The sequence below is a fragment of the Sciurus vulgaris genome (genome assembly GCF_902686455.1).
Source record: "Sciurus vulgaris genome assembly, chromosome: 15".
NCBI lineage: Eukaryota > Metazoa > Chordata > Mammalia > Rodentia > Sciuridae > Sciurus > Sciurus vulgaris.
Window position 1 is genome coordinate 67,277,442 of NC_136476.1, and position 20,892 is coordinate 67,298,333.

The 20,892-nt window shown below is 40.6% G+C and overlaps 1 protein-coding gene across 1 annotated transcript; it reads right to left on the reverse strand.

The window, feature by feature from the left end:
- Positions 1-9,451: 9,451 nt before the first annotated feature.
- TXN (thioredoxin) lies at positions 9,452-20,404 on the reverse strand. The gene is made up of 5 exons (XM_079112653.1): positions 20,249-20,404; positions 15,873-15,977; positions 15,409-15,468; positions 10,178-10,243; positions 9,452-9,663 (listed from the first exon to the last, which is right to left on the reverse strand). Exons 1-5 carry the CDS (start codon positions 20,270-20,272, stop codon positions 9,601-9,603), a joined length of 318 nt encoding a protein of 105 aa, XP_078968779.1. The 5' UTR covers positions 20,273-20,404; the 3' UTR covers positions 9,452-9,600.
- Positions 20,405-20,892: the final 488 nt, after the last annotated feature.

Sequence of the window (20,892 nt, forward strand, 5' to 3'; positions counted from 1 at the left end):
AAGTCTAACCAAAAAAATGCTTTCAATATGCCATCCTATTTCACCCTTAAAAACTCCCTGAGTAAAAGATATCATTATCCCTTTCCTAACCCGTCTCTGAGGCACTCAAGGCTCAGAGAAGTCGAGTGAGACCCACTAAGGTCCTGCAGCTAACTCTCTGTTGAGCATAAAGCTTGTGCTGCCACCACCCCTACCCGATGTACTGTGGTAATGAAACCTGAGTTTAGTAGAGTTACATGAGTAGATGTTCTCTCCATTTTTTTTTTTTTTGGTGGTGCTGGGGATTGAACCCAGGGCCTTGTGCATGCAAGGCCAAGTCTCTACCAACTGAGCTACATCCCCAGCCCATTCCAGTTTTTACTATAATAAAACCTGCTTTAAAAATGGCTTCAATCAGGTTATCATGTTTTGTCCAAACTTTAAACGTAAGTGAGCACCTGGGAGCGACTGAACCCTTGCTGCCTAAACTTTATTTTCTTTTAATCAGTTCATTCTAAATTTGATCACTGACTGAGAAGTCCTCCCCAGAAGTTTAGGCCCACATTCTTGGAAACTATTCTCTGTTTTAGCCACAGTTAGAAAAGTGCTGTTTCAAGGTCCTTAAACTAATCCAGGCTCTCCAGAATTGCTTGAGAAGACACCGTCATGGAAGCAGAGGGCAGCCCTCCTAGAAACTAACCTGCTGCGCCTTGATCTTGGACTTTGTAGCCTCCAGAACCATAAGAAGGAAAGTTCTGTTGTTTAACACACACACACACCACAATCACCTGAATAACTTTTTAAAAAAAAATCTTTTAAAAAAATTTTTAGTTGTAGATGGACATATACCTTTATTTTATTTATTTATGTGGTGCTGAGAATTGAACCCACTGCCCCATACATGCAAGACTGGTGCTCTACCACTGACCCATAGTCCCAGCCCTCACCTGAATAACTTTGAAAAATTATTTATGCTGGGGACTCAGCCTACAGCAATTGAATCTAAATCACGGGAGGAGGAGCCTGGGCTTCAATACTTTTTAAACTTGCTTACCAGGGTGTAGCCCAAACCCCTAACTGCTAAACTATTTAAGTGGTTTGCTTGTCAATCTACTTACTTTCAGAGAAACCTTTTTCTGTTCACATTCCTGGCTAGTCTGTGTGTGGAGCTGCATCTATGTGGCAACGGTAGAGGAAAGGGACAAGATCTGCTCTAGTTTCCATCTTCCTGTGAGTCCTCTGTCCCATCTGAACACGAGTAGGACTTGGACCCTCTGTACTGCTTCCTGAACTCTTAACCTGTCACCCAGACTCAGGCAAGTCAAGCAAATCTAATTTCATACACTTCAGCCTGAACTTTACCCACAGCTATCTGACCTGTGCGTTTTTCCCTATCTTGTGATTTGGGCTGGGCTTCTGCTCAGCATGTTATTTAAGTTGCAGGCCTTTGCTCTGTTGTTCTGAAGAGCTTGTTAATTGAGCATAGATCCAGGTGGGTGCACAGAACAGGAAATATTTTGAAAATCCTACTGTTGCCTGCTTTTTGTTTTGTTTTGTTTTGGTACTGAGGATTGAACCCAGGGGCACTTAACCACTGGGCTGCATCTCCAGCCCTTTTCTTATATTATATTTAGAGACAGGGTCTTACTAAGTTGCTGAGGCTGACCTTGAACTGGTGATCCTCCTGCCTCAGTCTCCCAAGCCTCTGGGATTACAGGCGTACACCACAGCCTCTGGCCCTGCTTTCGTTTTTAACCAAAGATTTCAGTTGCATTTGTATATATCAGAAAAACCGGAAAAATTAGTTTTTTTCTTGCAGTTTTATAAATTTATTTGAAAATTGATGGTTAATTCTCTGTAGAATTTTGAAAGTGGTCACAAGTACATAAGTAATGAAGGTTTTGAGCTTGTTTGGTGATTCTTTTTTCTCATTGCATTTTCTGGCAATTGTACATAGACACCGTATGGGACATTCCTTATTCCTTTGGCCCAGACAGCTTTGTTGACCCTGGCATCAATGCATACATCTGGAGTCCCATCTCCTTCATGGAAAACTCCTGGGTCTCTTTGAGTGCCTGAGGGGCACGCTTGAAGCCCAATCTCTGGATATGCTTGTGAATGTCAATGGTGGTCTTGGGTCACCACCTCGCTGATGGCAGAACAGACCAACTTCTTCTTGCCACCCTTCTTTGGGGGAGCCACAGTATAGGGTCCAAGTTGGAAGGAAGGTGGGAAATGACTTCTGGATTCTAGGTTTTGCTAATAACTCTTGGGCTTCCAGAATTTACCCAACTTGAACTTGCCAGGTAAAAGTTGCTTAGATTTGGCATGATTTTCTTCTTGAGTTTTGATATTCAACTCATCTGATATTCAAATAAGCCATTTTTGTCTTTTGGTGGATTTGGGGGTATGGTAAGCCCAAGAGCAACTGACCCTTTGAGAATCTGAGTCGTTAGGTATTTACTGGCCTTTCAACCTCCTAGAAGTTCATTGGTCTTTAACTGTGTGATTCTCCTCGGAAACTCTCTGCATGTGGGCCTGGATGACCTCATTTTCTCAGTGGAGAGTCACAAAGGAATATGTGTTTTATGTGTTTCTATTCAGCTTGTTTGTCCCCAAATTTGGCCCAGCACTTTAGGAGAGCGTTATAGACATTCAATGCACAAAGGAGAAAGAAAGTAGCAGACAGAAGAATAAACAAACTAGGCCTTTGGGAAGTTTGTGAGCATGGTCATCTCGGCTTCACCTGCATGGTCTGCACAGCCAGGAGGCCTGGAGTGAGGTTTCTCTGCCGCCCCTTCCCATCCCTCTTTCCTCTTCTCTTTTCCTTTTTCTTTGTACCAGGGATTGAACCCAGGGGCACTAAACCCTTTTATTTATTTATTTTTTTGTAGATGAGATCCCTCTCCCCTTTATAAAATTAATTTTATTGAGTCAGGGCCTCACTAGGTTGCTGAAGTTGGCTTTGAACATGTGATCCTCCTGCCTCAACCTCCCGAGTTGCTGGGGTCATAGGTGTGCATCATGCCCGCTGGAGTGAGAATTTGAAGTAAGTCTTGATCCATTCAGCGATTGGAATTCATACTTTATCCCGAAGGCTAATTGATACACTCCCAGGAGACACTCCCTGAAGGTCTATTGACAATAATTAAATTCTTCAACAGTTTCTGTGTTGAATTTATGCAGGGGCCCAAGTAGAAGGTGAACCTAAATCAAAGAGAAGTCAATTTCAAGTCACATACAAACTTATACAAATGCAGAAAACCCCCTTGAAATAAAGTAACATTACATACTCACGACAAAGGTGGCATTTGTAGAGCGATAGGAAGAAGAAATGAACTTTTGAATAAATGGTGTTTAGTCCAATGCATATTCATGGAAAAATACACCTTGACCTCTACCTCAAATCACATACAAAACTCAAATCAGGATGAACCCCAGGTCCACATGTAAAAAGACAGTACATCTTCTAGAAAGAATCACGGCATGTTTTAATTTACTCAGGGAAGGCTAAGATTGCTTCAGGAAAGACAGAAAAACCACTAATGAGGAAGGATATGATTGATAAAATGGTACATATTAAAATTAAGAAATTCTTGGCAGGCTGTGGTGGTACATACCTATAATCCCAGCTACTTGGAGGGCTGAGGGAGGGTTACAAGTTGAGGCCAGTCTGGGCAATGTAGCAGGACCCCGTCTTAAAATAAAAACATTTAAAAAAGGGCTGAAGATGTAGCTCTGTGGTAGAGTGCTTGCCTAGCATGTGAGAGGCCCTGGGTTCGATCCCCAGAGTCACACATATATACACACAAAAAACTTCTTAGTTTCTTATAAAAAAATACTATGAAGAGTAAAAAAATGCAAGTCACAGAGTGGATATACAAATGCTGATCAATGGACTCATACTAGAAAATATAAAGAAACCCTACAAATCAATACCAGAATAGTCAAAAGATTTTAATAGTTCATTTACAAAAGAGGCTGGTAAGCACATGGGAAGGCATTAAGCACTTTTTACAAAAGATAGAAGTGAGTAAAATATCCACATCACCTTTCTGGCTTTCTTCTTCTGCTAGCTCAGTAATGCATAATAACTGTTAGTTGAAATGACATTTATCCCTGATAATCTCATTAAATTGAATATCAATTTACTATTTGAAAATATTATGGTCCCTTTTTTTATATCTATAAATTCCATTTTGAATTCTCCATTCTGGATAATAGTCAGTCATTGGTCTTATTACTTTTATGTATTAGGTCATTCTGGTCCCAAATTTCAAAATAGCTTTTTTTTCTACTTTCCATTGCTTTTTGCAGATATTGTGTAGTCAGTGAAGAAAAATCACTTAAACAGGACACACAGTGCTTCACTTGCTACTGTTATTTGGAAGAACCTCAAGCCAATACTCTTAGTACTGACTTGTTCCTGCTCAATAACATTGATGGTTTACTCATTTTTATTCACCTTTTCCCGGTTCTAGTAACTGCATATATGCTTTTTGTGTACAAGTGGTGTTTCATGTTCCTTTAATGAAGAATCTAGTTTCTAGAGTCTAACTTAGAATCTAGTTTAGGTAGTTATCCATCAATACACTGACCCAAGATAATCTCGAATACTAGTTGCAGAGCATGAAATAGTAGCAACAAATGACTTTTCCTTGGATTTAGAATATAAACCAGTCTGTACAGTTTCTTTCTGTGTTTTAAAATGAAGATTTGATTATTCAGGTGTAGAGAGGCCAGCAGATCAGAAGGTGCTTGCCACTGAAAGGATTGTTGGTTACTCACAGTTCCTAGGAGGGAACATGCTACACAGGTAAGTGCTGGGTGGTCAGGAGGAAAGGGAGTAGGAGTAGAATATGAGCAAAAGTCTTTTCTGTGGCTTCTGCAGGAAGGAACAGGTGACGCAGAGTAAGCAGGTTTAGGATTAGCTGCTTTGAATTTCAGTGAGCAGTGGGGCAAAGGGTTGCCTCTGTTTGCTCAAGACCTGGCTTTGGGGAGAGTAAGGCAGGTGGAGAGAGACCTTGAATATGAGTCCTTCTCCACCTGCCTTGCTATAGGGCTCCAGATTGTGGGTTTGCATATGGAAGCAGCCCACAGCAAATCCTTTACCATCTCTAGAAATTGGCTAGCCCTGGAGAATCAGTCTCCCCAGGGAGGTAAAGTCCCAGATGTCAACACATCAGAAAAGCAAAGCATGCTTTACACACTTTTTTTTTTTTTTTTTGGAAGAACTGACGTTAAATAAAATACTATTATTTTCTGTTTTGTTTGTCCAATGGAAAATCATTGACTTGAAGCAACTGTATTTTGCTAGAAACAATCTCATGCTTTCCAAAGGATTAGGGTCATTTTCCAGTATGATTATCCAACAAACATACTAAAATCCCAGAGGGTTGTCTTTTTTGACCAATTTGCTGACTTATGGATATAATTTTTCTCTATCTTACAAGGCACATCTCAGAGTTACATTTGTTCTTTCTGAATTATGCATTTAATATGAATAATTCTCTTTTCTGTCTCAACACTTCAATGAGTTAACGAATCATTTAGCAAATAGGAAGTTGCAAGAAGTTAATCTTGCTTGAAATTCAAGTTGTGAATTTGTTAAGAATTATTGTGTTCATTTTCATGATTAATTAAATCTTCATTAATAATTTATAATGCCCCCTTTCTGAATTTTACAGGAGTTAGGCTCAAAAAAGTCTGCTAATTGTCAGTATTGCCAGTCTTTGAAATCAAATTTGAAAAATTTGATTGTCATTTCCAGGTTTTTTTCCTCTCTTGAGCTTTTGTTTTACCTGTTTCTATTATGATCTTGACTCACACTCATGATCTAAAGGATTAAAAAGTGATGGGTAGTTGTTTCAAATATTCAACATTCGAATATATATTTATCTAAAAATAAAAATTGGATGTCAGAAAATTTTAAAAATTAGGCTAGTCTCATATTTTCAAAAGATAGTTTTTCTTTTTGATTATTCAATATTATCTTAAAAATTAGAGGACAAAAATATAATTAGTCAATAAAGCCCAAGTATTTTGTTTTTGTTTTGGATGGAGCCCAAGGCCTCATACATGTTAGGCAAGCACTCTACCACTGAACTATATCCCCAGCAAAGCCCACATTTTAAAATTGTGAAATACAAATTAAATTTTCATAACGATTTTTATAAAAAGAAAAATAATTCAATTTTGGTATTCAATGGCCATCTATTCATCAATGTGAAGAATTATAATTAGTATCAGGTTTCACATGGTACATCTAGGCCTATAGTTATATACATGTTAGAAAATGAGATGAATTTTGTAATATGGGGAATGTTCCTAGCTGTCATGTATGTGCAACTGTTGCAACATGTCATTAGTTTGTGAGTTCTGAGGAAGTGAGAATGGAAACAAAAAGAAAAGCAAGAAAATGAAGTCTCCTGTATTTCAGAGAAATACTTTGTAATACACATGTAAATTACTTGCAGGGGAAAGAAGAAAGTGGAAACGTTCATTGTCCTTTTCTCTTACTGCTCCTTCCACTCATTTCCTCCCTGCACTATAGCTCCCATGTGGACAGCAACTAAATACCACCACAGCTGGATCAGTTATGTAGAGCGGTGCAGCAAACAAGGTCAAAACCACGCTTGGAAGAATAATGGTGTATTAATTCTCTGAAAACTGGCCTAACGTGTTTTTTGGTTGGTTTTGCCAAGGCTCCTTCTAATACAGTCTTTAGTTGCAGATATGCATGCGTTTCATTGGGGTATATTACACTCTGGAGAATTCTGGAAATGTAGGTAGTGATAGAATGCCAGAGGTCCTTCCTCCAGAATATCTATCATGTCTCAAATTTCAGGGTTCTAGAAATCACCTGGGGAGCTTGTTTTAAAATGTAGACTACTGTGTCCCCTCCCCAGAAATTCTAACTATGTTGATGATGTCCAGGAACCTGCATCTGTTACATTTCCAGGAACACAGAATAAGATATACTGGACTAAGCCAGCACCCCACCTTTGACTCCATAGCAACAGGACAGGTCCTGTTTCTCAGGGCAGAGACTCCCTGCTAACCCTGCCCCTGTGCACACTTATCGAGCAATTCTCATTACCAGCTGTACATTTAAATCACTTGATAAACTTTCTAAAAATTACTGGTGACTGTGCCTCAGCCATGGCAATTAAATCCGACTCCCTGGAAGTGAGGCCCCAGCTACCAGTGTCATTTTAAAGCAACCCAGTACATTTGACTCTGCAACCATTCTGATCCATCTTGTCTCCAGTGGATTAAAATATTCTAAGATTCCTCCTTTACTAGAACATATTCCAGCCTGTATTACAGAAGGCAAACTGGGTACAGGTGTGGCATAAATTATTCATCTTCCATTGATCCAGGCTGCCTGGACCCGAGGCTCCAGCTACAAGTACGTGGGCAATCTACTGAGCTTAGCAAGTTTGCAGTGTTCTGCTGCCTACTGTAGAAGAACCACTCACAGAAGTGCAAAAGGAAAACATGGCCCAGGGAGCTTGATAAAGGTGTGGCTGGTTGGGGAAGAAGATGCTGCAGGTTGTCCTTGCAGTAGCCCCCAAACTGTCTTCCCATAATTATTTTTTTGATCAATTGTCACTGATATGCCCTCTGCATGGCTTTGGCATGACTCTTCCAAAAGCACCTTTGCATTCTTAGAATTAGTTGCATTATCATTTTGAAAACCTTGAAGACATGAAATTGAATTTGAAACCTAGCATTATCACAATAAATGTTAAATATATTGAGCAATGAAATTAAAGGAAGAACTGGTATTTCATTTAAAGAGAACTTCAATGTTCATTTAACACCCTAATGCTGGCTATTAAAATTTTTCAAATTTTATCACCTACTTGTGTGATTAAAGTTTTTTTTTATTGGTTACTAGTTAAAATGTAAGGAAGAAAATGAAAACTTGAGTAGGAATTGTGTGTGCCATAAACTATTGTGAAAAACATTTCCAATTTTAAAGATGATGATCCAGTTGACTGCAAAGTTTCATCAATAGCAAAATAATTTTCATTTACTCAAAAACCCACGAAGTGGTCGACAAGACAAGCTGCGTGCTGAGAGTATATTTACAACAACAGAAAGCAATCAACAAAGGACTGGTATTCAGAAAAGGATGCCTAAAAATTGATAAGGATGGAGGCTGATCCCCATAACTTACTTTTCATTTGCAAGTTCGTTTCCTTTGATCAACATCTCCCCAATTATATCTCTCAATTACTCTGTCTAGTCTTTTGGTTCCTTTTGCCTCATAAAATATACTGCAATCTCTTATTCACTCACTTGCCTCCCAGCTGGAGTGTAAGCTGCACGAGGATAAGAGGTCTCGATCAGTCATATTCCAAGCCTAGTACAGTGTTTGGCATATTATGGGGATTTCTTCACAGTTTTGAGGGATCATCTACATTCATCACTGATTTTATCTAAGGCAAGAAAGCCAGGAAGGGCCCATCATTTTACTACGCACTTGGATCCCTACACCGAGAGATCCTGTTGTTGGATAAGTGTATCACTGCAGGAGTTACTTAACCTCTCCTGTCTCCACTGGCAACTGGCGATGACAATATTTACACCTAACAGGATTGTTACATAGAGTAAATGTAAACAGGAGGATGCCTAGCATATTTTCAGTTCTAAATGATCTTCATTATTAAACTTGAAAATCATTTCTTCCAGCAGGCTTCCAGTCCCTTGCTGTTTAGGACATAAGAAACAGTCTTTTTTGAATAACTGGCAGTTTACACTTTAGCACTCAGGTCGGAATCTCTATCTGGCCTAAGTCTGTCTTAGAACCCAAATCCTCATGGTAATGTTTGGGGCAACTCCCCTCTGAGTAGACCATGAAGAATTTCTAGTCAATGTCATAGGACTCTGCTATCATTAACATAATTAATGGTAGACTACAACCTTTGGCACAGAAATCTCATACTAGACATAAACACTGCCATCCTGGGTGGACAGCCATGTTCATGCTGACAGCAGAGTTGATTTACCTGCTAGAACGGAGAATGCTATCTTCTCTATTCATAGAAGTCACAAAATAATAAATTCGAACATATTATTCTATTTCCTGAATTGAGATTTTTCCAGAAATACATTAAGATAGTAATGATTTTTTAGACTCTTAAAATAATTAATGGCTATTCAGTTACCAAAACAGCGAATACGTGAATAGATGAGCATGGTGGCATACACATGTAATTCCAGATGCTTGGGAGGCTGAGGCAGGAGGATCACAAGGTTAAGGTCAACCTGAGCAACTCTGTAAGACTCCTATCTTTAAAAAAAAAAAAAAAAAAAGGCTAGAGCTGGAGATGGTGCCTAGTGGCAGAGGACTTGCCTATCGAGTGCAAAGCCCTGGGTTCAATCCCCATAACTGGGGGTAAAAAATGAAGACATTAAATGGTCATTTCTTATTTATTTTGAAGGCTATTCAGACACCAGACAGTTTTAAAAAGGGTAGAATTAATATTTTATTGTCATTTATAATCAGATGGCAACTAGGTATATAGCTTCCATACTTCATACTTTTTGTAAATTAAAAAAATTACAAGTTTTAAACAGCTGATGGCTGGTTATGTTTTTCAGAAAACACGATTAGACAAATTCATTAATGGTGGCTTCGAGCTTTTCCTTATTAGCTCCAGAAAACTCACCCACCTGTTAAGAAAATATTGAACCGACGTTAGATATGGCTTTACATCTGTACTTTGTATATATGATCACAGAATGAGGCAAGGATGGGGGAGGGGGAGAAAAAGAATCTTATTTAAATAAATCTCACTGAATAACACAGTTCTTTTAAATTAAAAAGTCAAAACCAAACAACAACAAAAAGAACAAATCTTCAATCAAAGTCAAAAGGCCGAAGTACAATTTTTTAGAACTACCTCTGAATAATGATTAATGACCTGATCATGTCTAAGAAATCCTACATACTTAATATAAAGCACCAATCTCAGGGATTTAGAGTCTAGTTCTATCAAAGATCAAGTATTAGTTAGGTTATCACATTATGCTGACTCAATGAAAAATGGCATATCTGAATTCTCTTGAATGCAGAAAATAGGGACATGCTCTACACTAAGAAGGGACAAGTCACTTCAATTACTTTATTAATACCACATGCCCTCCTTTTGGTCTGCTAGTCTTCTTAAATGTCAGATGTACATACCTTTTGGCCCTTTTTAAAAAACTGGAAGGTGGGCATGCATTTGACTTCACACTCTGCAGCAACATCCTGGGGAGGTGGGGAGGGCAGGAAGCAGGGGAGAAGATAAAAACAAGACTTGAAGATTGAACTTTGATGGAAACAGTCCAAAATCAGATTCCTTCTCATTATATACTCCACTGACACTTTGTAGCATATGAGAATCAATGATCATGAATGCAATGGCAGCACAAAAGCCTGTTCTGGTTCTTCCTCAGAACTAGCAGTTCTTGTTTCTTGTTTAGTTTCTCTCGTCTTCTTGTATGTGCGTGGGCATGTGGATGATGGTTATAAGGGCAGGACATTTACTCATAACTTAGTGATCAAAGAGCTACTCCAAAGACCGAACCAGCAGAAAACACCAGATCCCAATGAATGGAAGTGAGTCTTATATAATCGTTTAATTTATAAGAAAATAGATCATTAAAAACTGGGGGGGGGGGGAATCACTGAGAAGTGGTGTTAATGTTCTAAGTGTCTGTGTTTATACATTTTATTTTTAAAGACAGCAGTCACATTTTACGTAGTAAATTTTTAGTTAAAATATTAAGAATTTTCTCATTTCACTGTGTGAAAGTGATTTAGAAAGGTGACACAGGATTCTATACTGTAATTTAATCCCCTATGTTGGGCTTTTAGGTCATTTCCAGTTAGGTTCATACTTGTGAATATATATATCTGTGTTCACTGATTCAATTTTCTCATCAACCCTAGAAGTAGTCGCTGAAATAACATCCTTATTTTAAAGTCTCCAGATCCATATTATTAAACTATTTTCCAGGGAACCTCTATCAGTTTACCAGTATTTACATTGATTTTTGCCAGCTAGTTTAAGATGTTGATTTAACCAGATCTATTGGTCCTAACCTACCCCCATCCTTTGAAAGCACAGGATTTATAGATTTTGCACCAATCAAACTTCAGCTCTGCGAGCTTCTCCAGGTCCATTTCCTCAGTGGTCAAAAATTGTTACTGAAGATTACATGATATAGGGTTTTCACAGTGCCTATCATTTCTGCAAGTTCAATATTTCCTATGATTTTTATTTTTACATTTCTTTTAGATTTATTTGGAAATAAAATAATAATGCAAATGGTTAATCCAAAATGGTTCATCATTAATACATGGCTAAAGAGATTTGGTTCTATTTTTTTTTTGGGGGGGGGGGCTTTCTAGTTTTTTCCCATGGTTCAACCTACTATGGTTACAGGATCACAATGCTTTAATTAATGCAGTTAGCATATATGCAATATTTATGGAGATGAGGCTAACTTCGCTCCCTAATTTGTTTTGTTAAAAAAAAAAAAAAAAAAAAAACAACTTTCCAGAATTTTCCTAGCAATACTATTTCAGAACATCATGATCTGTTTTTGTTGAAATTGGGTTAAAGTTACATAAATTTGGTAGTACTGATATTTTATTAATGTTGATCAATGCCCACAAACACAACTTTACCATCTACTAAAAATATTTTATGGACCACAATAAAGTTTGATAGTTCTATTAACTATATTGAATCTTTATTGTCTATTGTTAATGTCTTATTTTTTATTTATTTTGTTGTCCCATATTTGGTTTTGCGATGCTGGGGACCCCAGGGCCTCACACTTGCTAAGCAAAGCAAGTGCTCTGCCACTGAGGGATTAAATCTTTTTTTGTACTGGGTATTAAATCCAGGGGTGGTCTACTACTGAGCTATCTCCCCAGCCATTTTTTAATTTTATTTACTTCTTTAGAGACAGGTTCTCACTAATGTTCCCAGCTCTCATTTTACAGAGTATTTGGCCTATCCTTGTAGTGACTGGAAAGGTATGCACACTACAGAAAAATTTTCCTTTGAGTTTAAAAAACATTCTTAATTCTAAGTTTTTACAAAACCACCCCTCTCTTTAAAACCAGAATCCTAGCCTGCTCCCAACACCACCACCCACTTCCTGTTTTTTATAAACAATGGATTTTAAAAAATTATTTATAGAAAAATTCATTTTTTGGAGGGTGCGCAAATACTGTGAATTTTGACATATGCACAGTCATGTCACCACCACTACCAGGATACAGAAGGGTTCTCTCACCTTCCCCCAAATTTCTACCAGCTGCCCCTGTAGTCAGTACCAGCTCCACCGAAACCCTGGCAACCACAGACCTATTGTCCATTCTTAGGGTCTTGCCCAACTTAGATTTTTATTAGTAAATGGAACAAGACTATGCTTAACCTTATGAACTTTAATTTCACTGGCTTCTAGGCTAACAAATCAGTCACTTCTATTGTTAACTCATTGCTGACTCTTCCAACCAAAATTGAAACACATGGCATTCCCCAAGGTTGCAAAATATTCACGTCTAAGCTACTTTGTTTCTTGTTTTAATTTACAAAATAAGTATCACACCCTGTTGGCTATCAAAGAAAAATCATCAGTCTGTGGTTTTCGAAAGGGCTAGTCCTCATAACTTTCTGTGAATATAAAATTATTTTCCTTGTGTACCATATTACACATTCAGGTCAGTCTTCTAACTGTCCATTGGCATCTGTTATATCTACAGGATAATTTCTTCCTAAGAGTTAAGGATCTGTGCTGCTCAGTCTTTAGAACAGTTTTTTTTTTTGTTTGTGTTTTTTTTTAAGTACCAGGGCTTGAACCCAGGGGAACTTAACCACTAAGCCACATCCCCAATCCTTTTTAAATATTTTATTTAGAGACAGGGTTTCGCTGAGTTGCTGAGGCTGACTTTGAACTCAAGATCCTCCTGCCTCAGCCTCCAAGCAGCTGGGATTACAGGTGTGCACCACCGTGCCCAGCTCAAACTTTAGAATACTGAAGCAAAATTAAAGGGCCCCAGGCTGGGGACATAGTTCAGTTGGTAGAGTGTTTGCCCAGCATGCATAAGTCCCTGGGTTCAATCCCCAGCACCATCAAAAAGAAAAAAGAAAAAAAAAAAAGGGCCCCAATTTGTCAGAGGGTCACTTCAAGTTTTGAAAGACTAAGTGTGCCCCAAGCAGACATGAAGGAGGAGCTTCATGGGAAGTCCCTGCTTGTTCTACACATCTACTTCCCAAAGGTTCAAAACGGAGGTAGGAAGGGGCACCTATCCTCAGCAGAATCTAGGGAGCTGCTCTACTCTTATGTTAGGTCAGTCCATATGCTGCTGCAATCCCCTCGCCTGGGCAATGGGTGCTAAGAGAAATGACTCTCATAATTACTGTGGGCATTTTATGACATCATGCATGCAAAGGGCCTACCATGGCATCTGGCACATATTATTACTTCCTAATAAAAAATTATGTTTTTATGTGATAGGGTCAGTAGCAGTCACTTTATCTAGTCCAGTGGCAAATTACTCCTGTCTAAAGTGACCATATAGAAAAAATGACTACAAGCTTATTAAAACAGGGAATAAGGATCTTCCCTCCCCATCTACATACATGAGCAATTATTACTGAACCATAACGTTCATTCATTGCATACCTGGTCCCAAAACAAGTCTGTTCATAGACAGTGATCAGTACAGTTGAGCATCCCTTATCCAAAATGCTTGGGACCAAAAAAGTGTTTCAGGTATCAGAGCTTTTTGGATTTTGAAATGTTTGTATAGATTTTACTGGTTTTCCTTTGTGTGTGTGTGTGTGAGATCTCAAAAAGTGAAATCCAAAATCCACAATTTTTTGAACATGATGTCAGTGTTTAACATGTTTTGGACTTCAGAGTAGTTTGGAATTTGGGTTAGGGATACAGAGTTTGTATAACCATAGATAAGAATTACTGGGTACCAGTGATTGTACCTTAGAATGTGCCAGGCACTATTCTAAGCACTTCATAGAATTCTGGTGACTACTTTATGATGTTGACCTGACACTGCCTTTTATAGAGGATGAAACTGAGGCACAGAAAAGTTAATAACTTAACCCTGTCTCCACTGTTAATGAGGTCAGAACTGGGAAATAAAGCAAGCAATCTAGGTGAAGGATCCAACCCACATCACTACCATAAATACAAAAGGAAAGATGGATCAGGGGGATGCCAAGGAAACAAATGTAGTTTGGGGAACAAAAGCGGGGAACTGGAGAAGAGTTCACAGAGAAAAAGGGAAGCCTATGACTAGAGTTAGTCAGGAAAGGAAAGGCTGGACAGGGGAGAGAAGGCCGTGCAAGCAAAGCCAGGTGTCTTCCAAGGCAGGAAATGGGACAGTGCGCTGAGAAGAGGACTCTGGCATTGGTGGGCCCTCTGTGGAACGCCATACGCCCATTTATTTGACATCCCCGGCTTGTTCAGTGAATAGCACCTTGGAAGGTATATGGGCAGGTGATCTGTAGACAGATAGCCAAGGCTCTGAGAAGATGGGAGATTGGCTTTCAGCAGAAGCTGATGAACCAGGATGAGAACCTAGGTCCAGTACCTTTGTTGCCATATAACACAGTCCTAATTGCTCCTGCCTAGGATGCTCACACATCTGTAAAGATGTCCAGAGATGCTACATCCCGAACAGGCTCTCCGAGTTCAGTGTGCTGTGTGAGCAGCAAGGCCATGTGCTAAGAACTCAATCTGCATCCACCACAAGACAGCATCCTCTAAAGTGTGGTGGGAAAGCCAAGGGCAGGGCAGTCAGATGACCTCACTTTCAATCTGAGCTCTGCCATGTATTCTCTTCAACTCCAAAGACAACCTCTCTGTGTTTCTTTTCTCATCTGTAAAATGGAGCTGACATAAGCGCAAAGAATAAAATAAATCCACACTTATAAAGGATACAGAACAGTGCCTGGCATGTATCAGGTGCAGAACAAGCATCTCCTAAATAAAACCAACCCTGGAATTTCCCCAAACTCTGAGCATTCTGAGGCACCCTGTTTGCTCATGGTACATCAAGCCTATGGATTTAATTATTGTAACTAATTCCATTTCTATTTATTGAGCATCTCAGAATAGCAGGCAGAATGTAGGGGCTTGGAAAGGTGGGTGAGTGATAAGATTCAGAAGCCTTAATCATGCACCTTATCTGTTTTTATGTTTATTTTAGGATGTGATGCACATAGCTCCTGATATCTAGGATTGAGATAATCATCACCTATCTGAAACAGAACATTTTAGATAGAATTACAGTTCTACTATTACTTGACACATTTTTTAAAAAAAGCATTATGCTATTCAGAGAAAAAGGCAAGGTGAAAAAGCTCAATAGTCTCTTGAATTCCAGATACGTACCTGACAGTCGTCCACATCTACTTCAAGGAACAACACATTGGAATACTTCTCAGAGAGGGACTGGAAAATTTAAAATGAAAAATCCAAAATGGCAATCAATATACTCCAACTTCTTCAATGGAAAGTTAATAAAAGTAGAGATTAACTAAAGATCTAAAATTTTAACTTAAGGAGCAGGTAGGCATAAAGAAAATGCACTTTTTCTGAATCAAGATTTTCCTCATGGAAAATAATTGGACCCATGTTTCAACTTGAAAAAAAGCAAAACCATTTCAGATAAACGCAATTAACTTCTGAGAGCTGTCTTCGACAGGCTATATGTATGGAACCTACATTATCTAAGTTGTTTTCTACTACTTTTAGACTAATGATCCAGCAAAACAAAAACTTCCCCCCAAGCCCTTTAACTGTCCTCTTCTAGTTTGGTGACTACTGACCCAAAAATACCAAGGACTCATACTCACATGAAAGAAAGGTTTGATCATTTTGCAAGGGCCGCACCACGTGGCAGAGAAGTCAACTACTACAAGCTTGTCTCCTGCAGCCTCCAAGGCTTCCTGAAAAGCTTCCTACAAAGGGTGGAAGAAAAGCTTATGCTGAATAGTTTCATTTTCAAAAGCTTCGGAGACTTGAAGACACTAGATACAACTCAGAGGTCCCACTTTCAGCAAAATCCAAACAAGTCAATCAAACCAGGTGTGAAGGAATCCTACACCAGCCAGTCACTTCAGAAGACAAAACAAAATAGAATGCATAGAGTTCCTGATACTAATGTCTTCACTTTTTTTGTTTAATAAATTATCATGTACTGGCTAGCTTATATTCAAATTAAGCACATGAAAAGGAAAATAAAAAATAACACTTGTACTAATAATGTTTCCGTATCAAATCTAGGTATCTGGCAGACAGTCACTAAATCCTTATGGATTGATGAAGAGGGTCACTGCAACTGAAGAAGTCACAAGGACGTAGATTTTAGCAATTGAAAATTCACAAGTTACTCCCAAGAAAAGTTAACACTTCTGATTAGTCTATGGAAGAATATGCAAAGAGCTAAAACAAAACAAAACAAAACAAAAACAAAAAATCCTGAAACTAACCCCTAACACTCAGTTGCTGCTGATGTAAACATATTTTCAGGTTTGTGTGCATATGCATGTGTGGCTGTTTGGTTTCCAGAGTTGAGATGACATTTCATATCAACTTTTGATTTTTGCCCTTTAGTTCAAAATAATGCCCTCATCATTGCTCATGAAAGGAATCATAGTTTTAGTTTCTCATGAAGTTTTCTGTAGATATTTTGCACAAAGAATATATATTAAACAAAATTCCCAGCAGTAATGATCAAGAGATCCCTTACCACCTCCTCCCTAAATTATTTGTCAATGGTCTTGATCCTGTAACCCTAGAAACCTAACAGTCTAGTTACAAGGGGCTCATTTTAATCACATTCATTGTTGACCCAAACCAAAACCGGGGCAAGGAAGATAAATCAAAGCACAAACATATATATCTGAAGTCTAGATTTTCTCCAAGAGAGAAATGCAGATCAAATTGGTTTAATCAAAAATTCTCTTCCCCTACAAGAATTCTATTAGATCTGGTTCAATAAAGAAGGAAAGAAATAAAACACTGTAAGGTAACACACATCCAAAACAAAAGCCTAATGTGGGTTTCTCAAGAACTACAGTTATTTTCCTAAATTTTAAATTTCCACCTTATGTTTTGGAGAAATAATTTACAAATGGCATTCCTGAGATTGGTATAGACTGGAATGGCATGCTTTGGTAACCTTTTCAGTTGTGCAAACCCATCAACACCACTTTTGGGTGTGGAGAGATCTGGGCATGTGGGGTGAAGAAAAGGGATGCAACAGAGAGTAGAAGTATGGAAATTATTTTTCCAAACCACTACTGGTTGTTCCAAATAAAATTAATTCAAAGATGTCCCTAGGATGATTTTCACCTGAGTTTTTTTTTTTTTGTTTGTTTGTTTTTTGGGTTTTTTTTTGGTAATGATTTGGTCAGTATACCGTATCCATACAGGCACATAACAATCTGATCAATTAATTCTTTACTGCAAGATTCTGATAAGATAGTACAAAAAAATCAAGGAGTGACCTTGATCAAAAACTTGATAAGATTAACTTTGAAGATTGAAAGTACCATATTTCAAACATCCTCAAGGATTTCCCCAAACAATTCTGAATCAAAGTCAAGCAAAACTACCTAAAATTCTGACAAGGGGTCTTCTAGATTAAGAGGACAGTTACAGAGCCAGGTATATGTAGAACTCTCATTAAGATTCTCTACTGACCTAAGTTTGCCTAAAACAGGTTCCACTTGAAAATTATTCAAGATTATGTTATGAAAAAGCAAGTCACAATTTTAGCTCCCAGAAACTAACAATCATGGGCTGGGGAGATAGCTCAGTTGGTAGAGTGCTTGCCTTGTAAGCACAAGGCCCTGGGTTCGATCCCCAGCACCAAAAAGAAAAAAAAACAAAAACAAAAAAAAACTAACAATCATGATTGTTAAATGTTCCAATCACTGACACAAATAATATGGAAACAAAACATAGGGTAGATAAAACAAGAGTAGGGTCTAACACCTCTTTTCCTAAATACGCTCAACTCCAAAGGTAGTAAGCATGAGAAGTTTGTAAAGCGTTTAGTTAAGTGCCTTATGTGTAAGAATTTCAAGAAATGATAGTGTCATTCTTAGGAAAAAGTAAAAGGAAAACTAAAACTGCTGATTTCTTCTTCCTTATGGCACTTATGGTTCATTACTGCATTCATGTCTGGAAGAGGCCCCACACAGTGCCTCCGAAACACTTGCACCAACTTCAACCTACCAGGAGGAAAATTTAAACTTTCTTCAGTATTGACAAATAATCAGATTAAAGTTAGGTGTGGTGGTACACGTCTGTAATCCCAGTTAACTCAAGAGGCTGAGGCAGGAGAATTGAAAGTTTGAGGGCAACCACAGCAACTGAGTGAGGCCCTAAGCAACTGAGAAAGACCCTGTCTCAAAATAAAATAAAAAGGACAGGGGGTGTAGCTCAGTGTTGTAAAATATCCCTGATTCCAATCCCCAGTACCAAGATAAATAAATAATTTGTAAACAAACAAACAAAAAACTTGATTGCTAATGCCTTTGGGGTCCAAGCTGTGGTGCTTTCTTGAGTAACTAATGTCCTGTCACCTTTGTACACCTTTCTTACTGGAGCGGGAGGAAGACGTCATCCCTACCCTGGTTACAACAGGGAAGGTCAGAGCAGGTGTGCCCCAGGAACCAAAAATCAACTTTCTGTTTGTAGTGGGTGGGTTCTGGGCAAACTAACACAGGCCACTCCAAGATCTTCTGGCTCACTTAATGAGTTCCACCAGCTTGGTTACACTGAGGTTGCCAGACGCTGGAGAACAAACTCTGACATTCCTCCCTTTTCCAGGCACAGGCTGTGGTACACAGATGTTGAAAAAATGTATATGGAACAAAATTCACTATTAAGGATCTCTTTATCTACAAATGGGGGGGGGGTGCTGTTTTTAATATAAAAGTTTATATAATTAAAAAAAAACCAAGGATTCTAATAGTAAAAAATTAAAGATAACAATAACAACCAGAAGAAGCTGGGAGTTACTAATAACCAAAGTAACAAATGGATCAGAGACCATCACACGCGTTGCAGGTAACTACTTCTGTTTGAGGCCTATCCGCACCGAACAGGTAACTCAAGACCCGGAGCGCCAAGATCGCCTTCCCCTGCCTTCTCCGGATGGGCGGGGGCACCGCAGGGTAAATGTTCTCGAGTGCTCTGCCATTTATCAACTTACTACACTCACTTTGACTCTCCTTTTAACAACGTTTCCGACTGGCTACAGTACAGACACAATATGTCAAGCTCTGGGTTTTCCAGTCAGGAGGATATTCAGCTCGCAATAACTTTCGAATACGGGAACACTTTTTCTCTTGGCTGATTAAAAGGACAGTACCACCAGCTGGGTGACCGAAGGCCGATGAGCGCAGAGCTGCACGCTGCGGCTCCGGGTTCCGGCAAAACCTGACTGTGGGTTAACCACGGATGGGTAGGGCAACCGAGGCCGCTGGGCTCAGCCTTGGGGACTGAGTCATTCCAAAGCCAGCGCTGCCGGAAACACGCCCTGCGCCGCAGGAGGAGGAGTCCCGCGGGCGCGGCCTGGACCTCACTTCCTTGGAGCCACCTGAGGCACGCTCCCGAGGGTCTCCAACAGAGATCGGTCGAACCACTTTGCGTGGAAAAGGAACGCGTCATGCTTGGGGCCGGGCAGTGATATAATAGATGAGACTCAGGCCTAGACCTGCTCCCTAGGAGGCTCACCGCACACCACGCGGGTGACTATAATGCATACGGACAGAGTGGTGACCAGGGACCCCGCGCCTTCTCCAATGGCCCCTCCATCTCCTTGCCTGGACCTGAATCTGGATGTGAATAGTGGACAAGGGCGGACTCTGTCCATCCCTTCTCCCTTCTCCAATCGGGGTTTCCCGGGTTTGCGGGATGTGCAGTATGGGGACCCCCGAGCGCTCCACGCGCATTTCCACGGTGCACAGGGCACGGACTGGGCTAGGCACCCGGACCCTGCCCTCCAGGGGGCCCTCGTCCCTCTTCTCCCCTCCCCCAAGGCATGCTCGACAATCTCGGGCGCGCCCAGGGCCCGGTTTCTCTCAGTCCCAGGCCGAGCCACCGCGTCCCCTTCCCCCAAGGATGCAGAGGGGCGGCCACCCCACCTCCGGGTGCATCGCCTTCCCCAGCTACGGAGGCTGCGCGTTGCGTCCTGGACTTCCCCGGGCGCACGTACCTTGCTGTCGATCTGTTTCACCATTTTGGCTGTTGGGGGTCTGACAAACGACTGCTGCAAACGACGGAAGCGGATCAGAGGCGCCGGACAGAGCTGAGAGGCGAGCGCGCAGCCCGCCCTCGCTTTATAGCGACAGGGCGGGGCGCCGTGGGGCGGGGCGCGCGGCCGCGCGCGTCGTGCGTGTAACGGGGGCGCGCCCGCTCCGGCCTCCCGCGCCCGCCAAGGCGCTGCGGCTGGGCCCCGGCCCCCGCTCCGCCTCCCGGGACCTCGGCTGGCGCAGGCGCGGGGCGGAGCTTCGGGGACCGCCCCCAGCTCGGGCCCTGAAACCTAGGTTCCGTGCTGCCCTTTCCCGCAGAAAACGTTCTGTGGGGGCGATGGCAGGACGTGTAGGGCACTTGCACTTTGCACGGCGGTGGGAGGCGGATGGTTGTCCCAGGGCCACAGGGTCTCTCCCTGGTCACTTGGGAAGGCGTCAGCCAGCCTTAATTGAACACGCCCAGGCTGGGAATTGGTACAGTTCTGGGGCCCCGGCAGGGCTGGATTCCTCGAAAAGGCTGGCTTTGCTTGGGCTCCCCAGCACCGTGCGCCCCATAAAGTGCTGAGTAACGATGACGAGGAAGTATCTCTGTGAGCTCCCTTGCCTC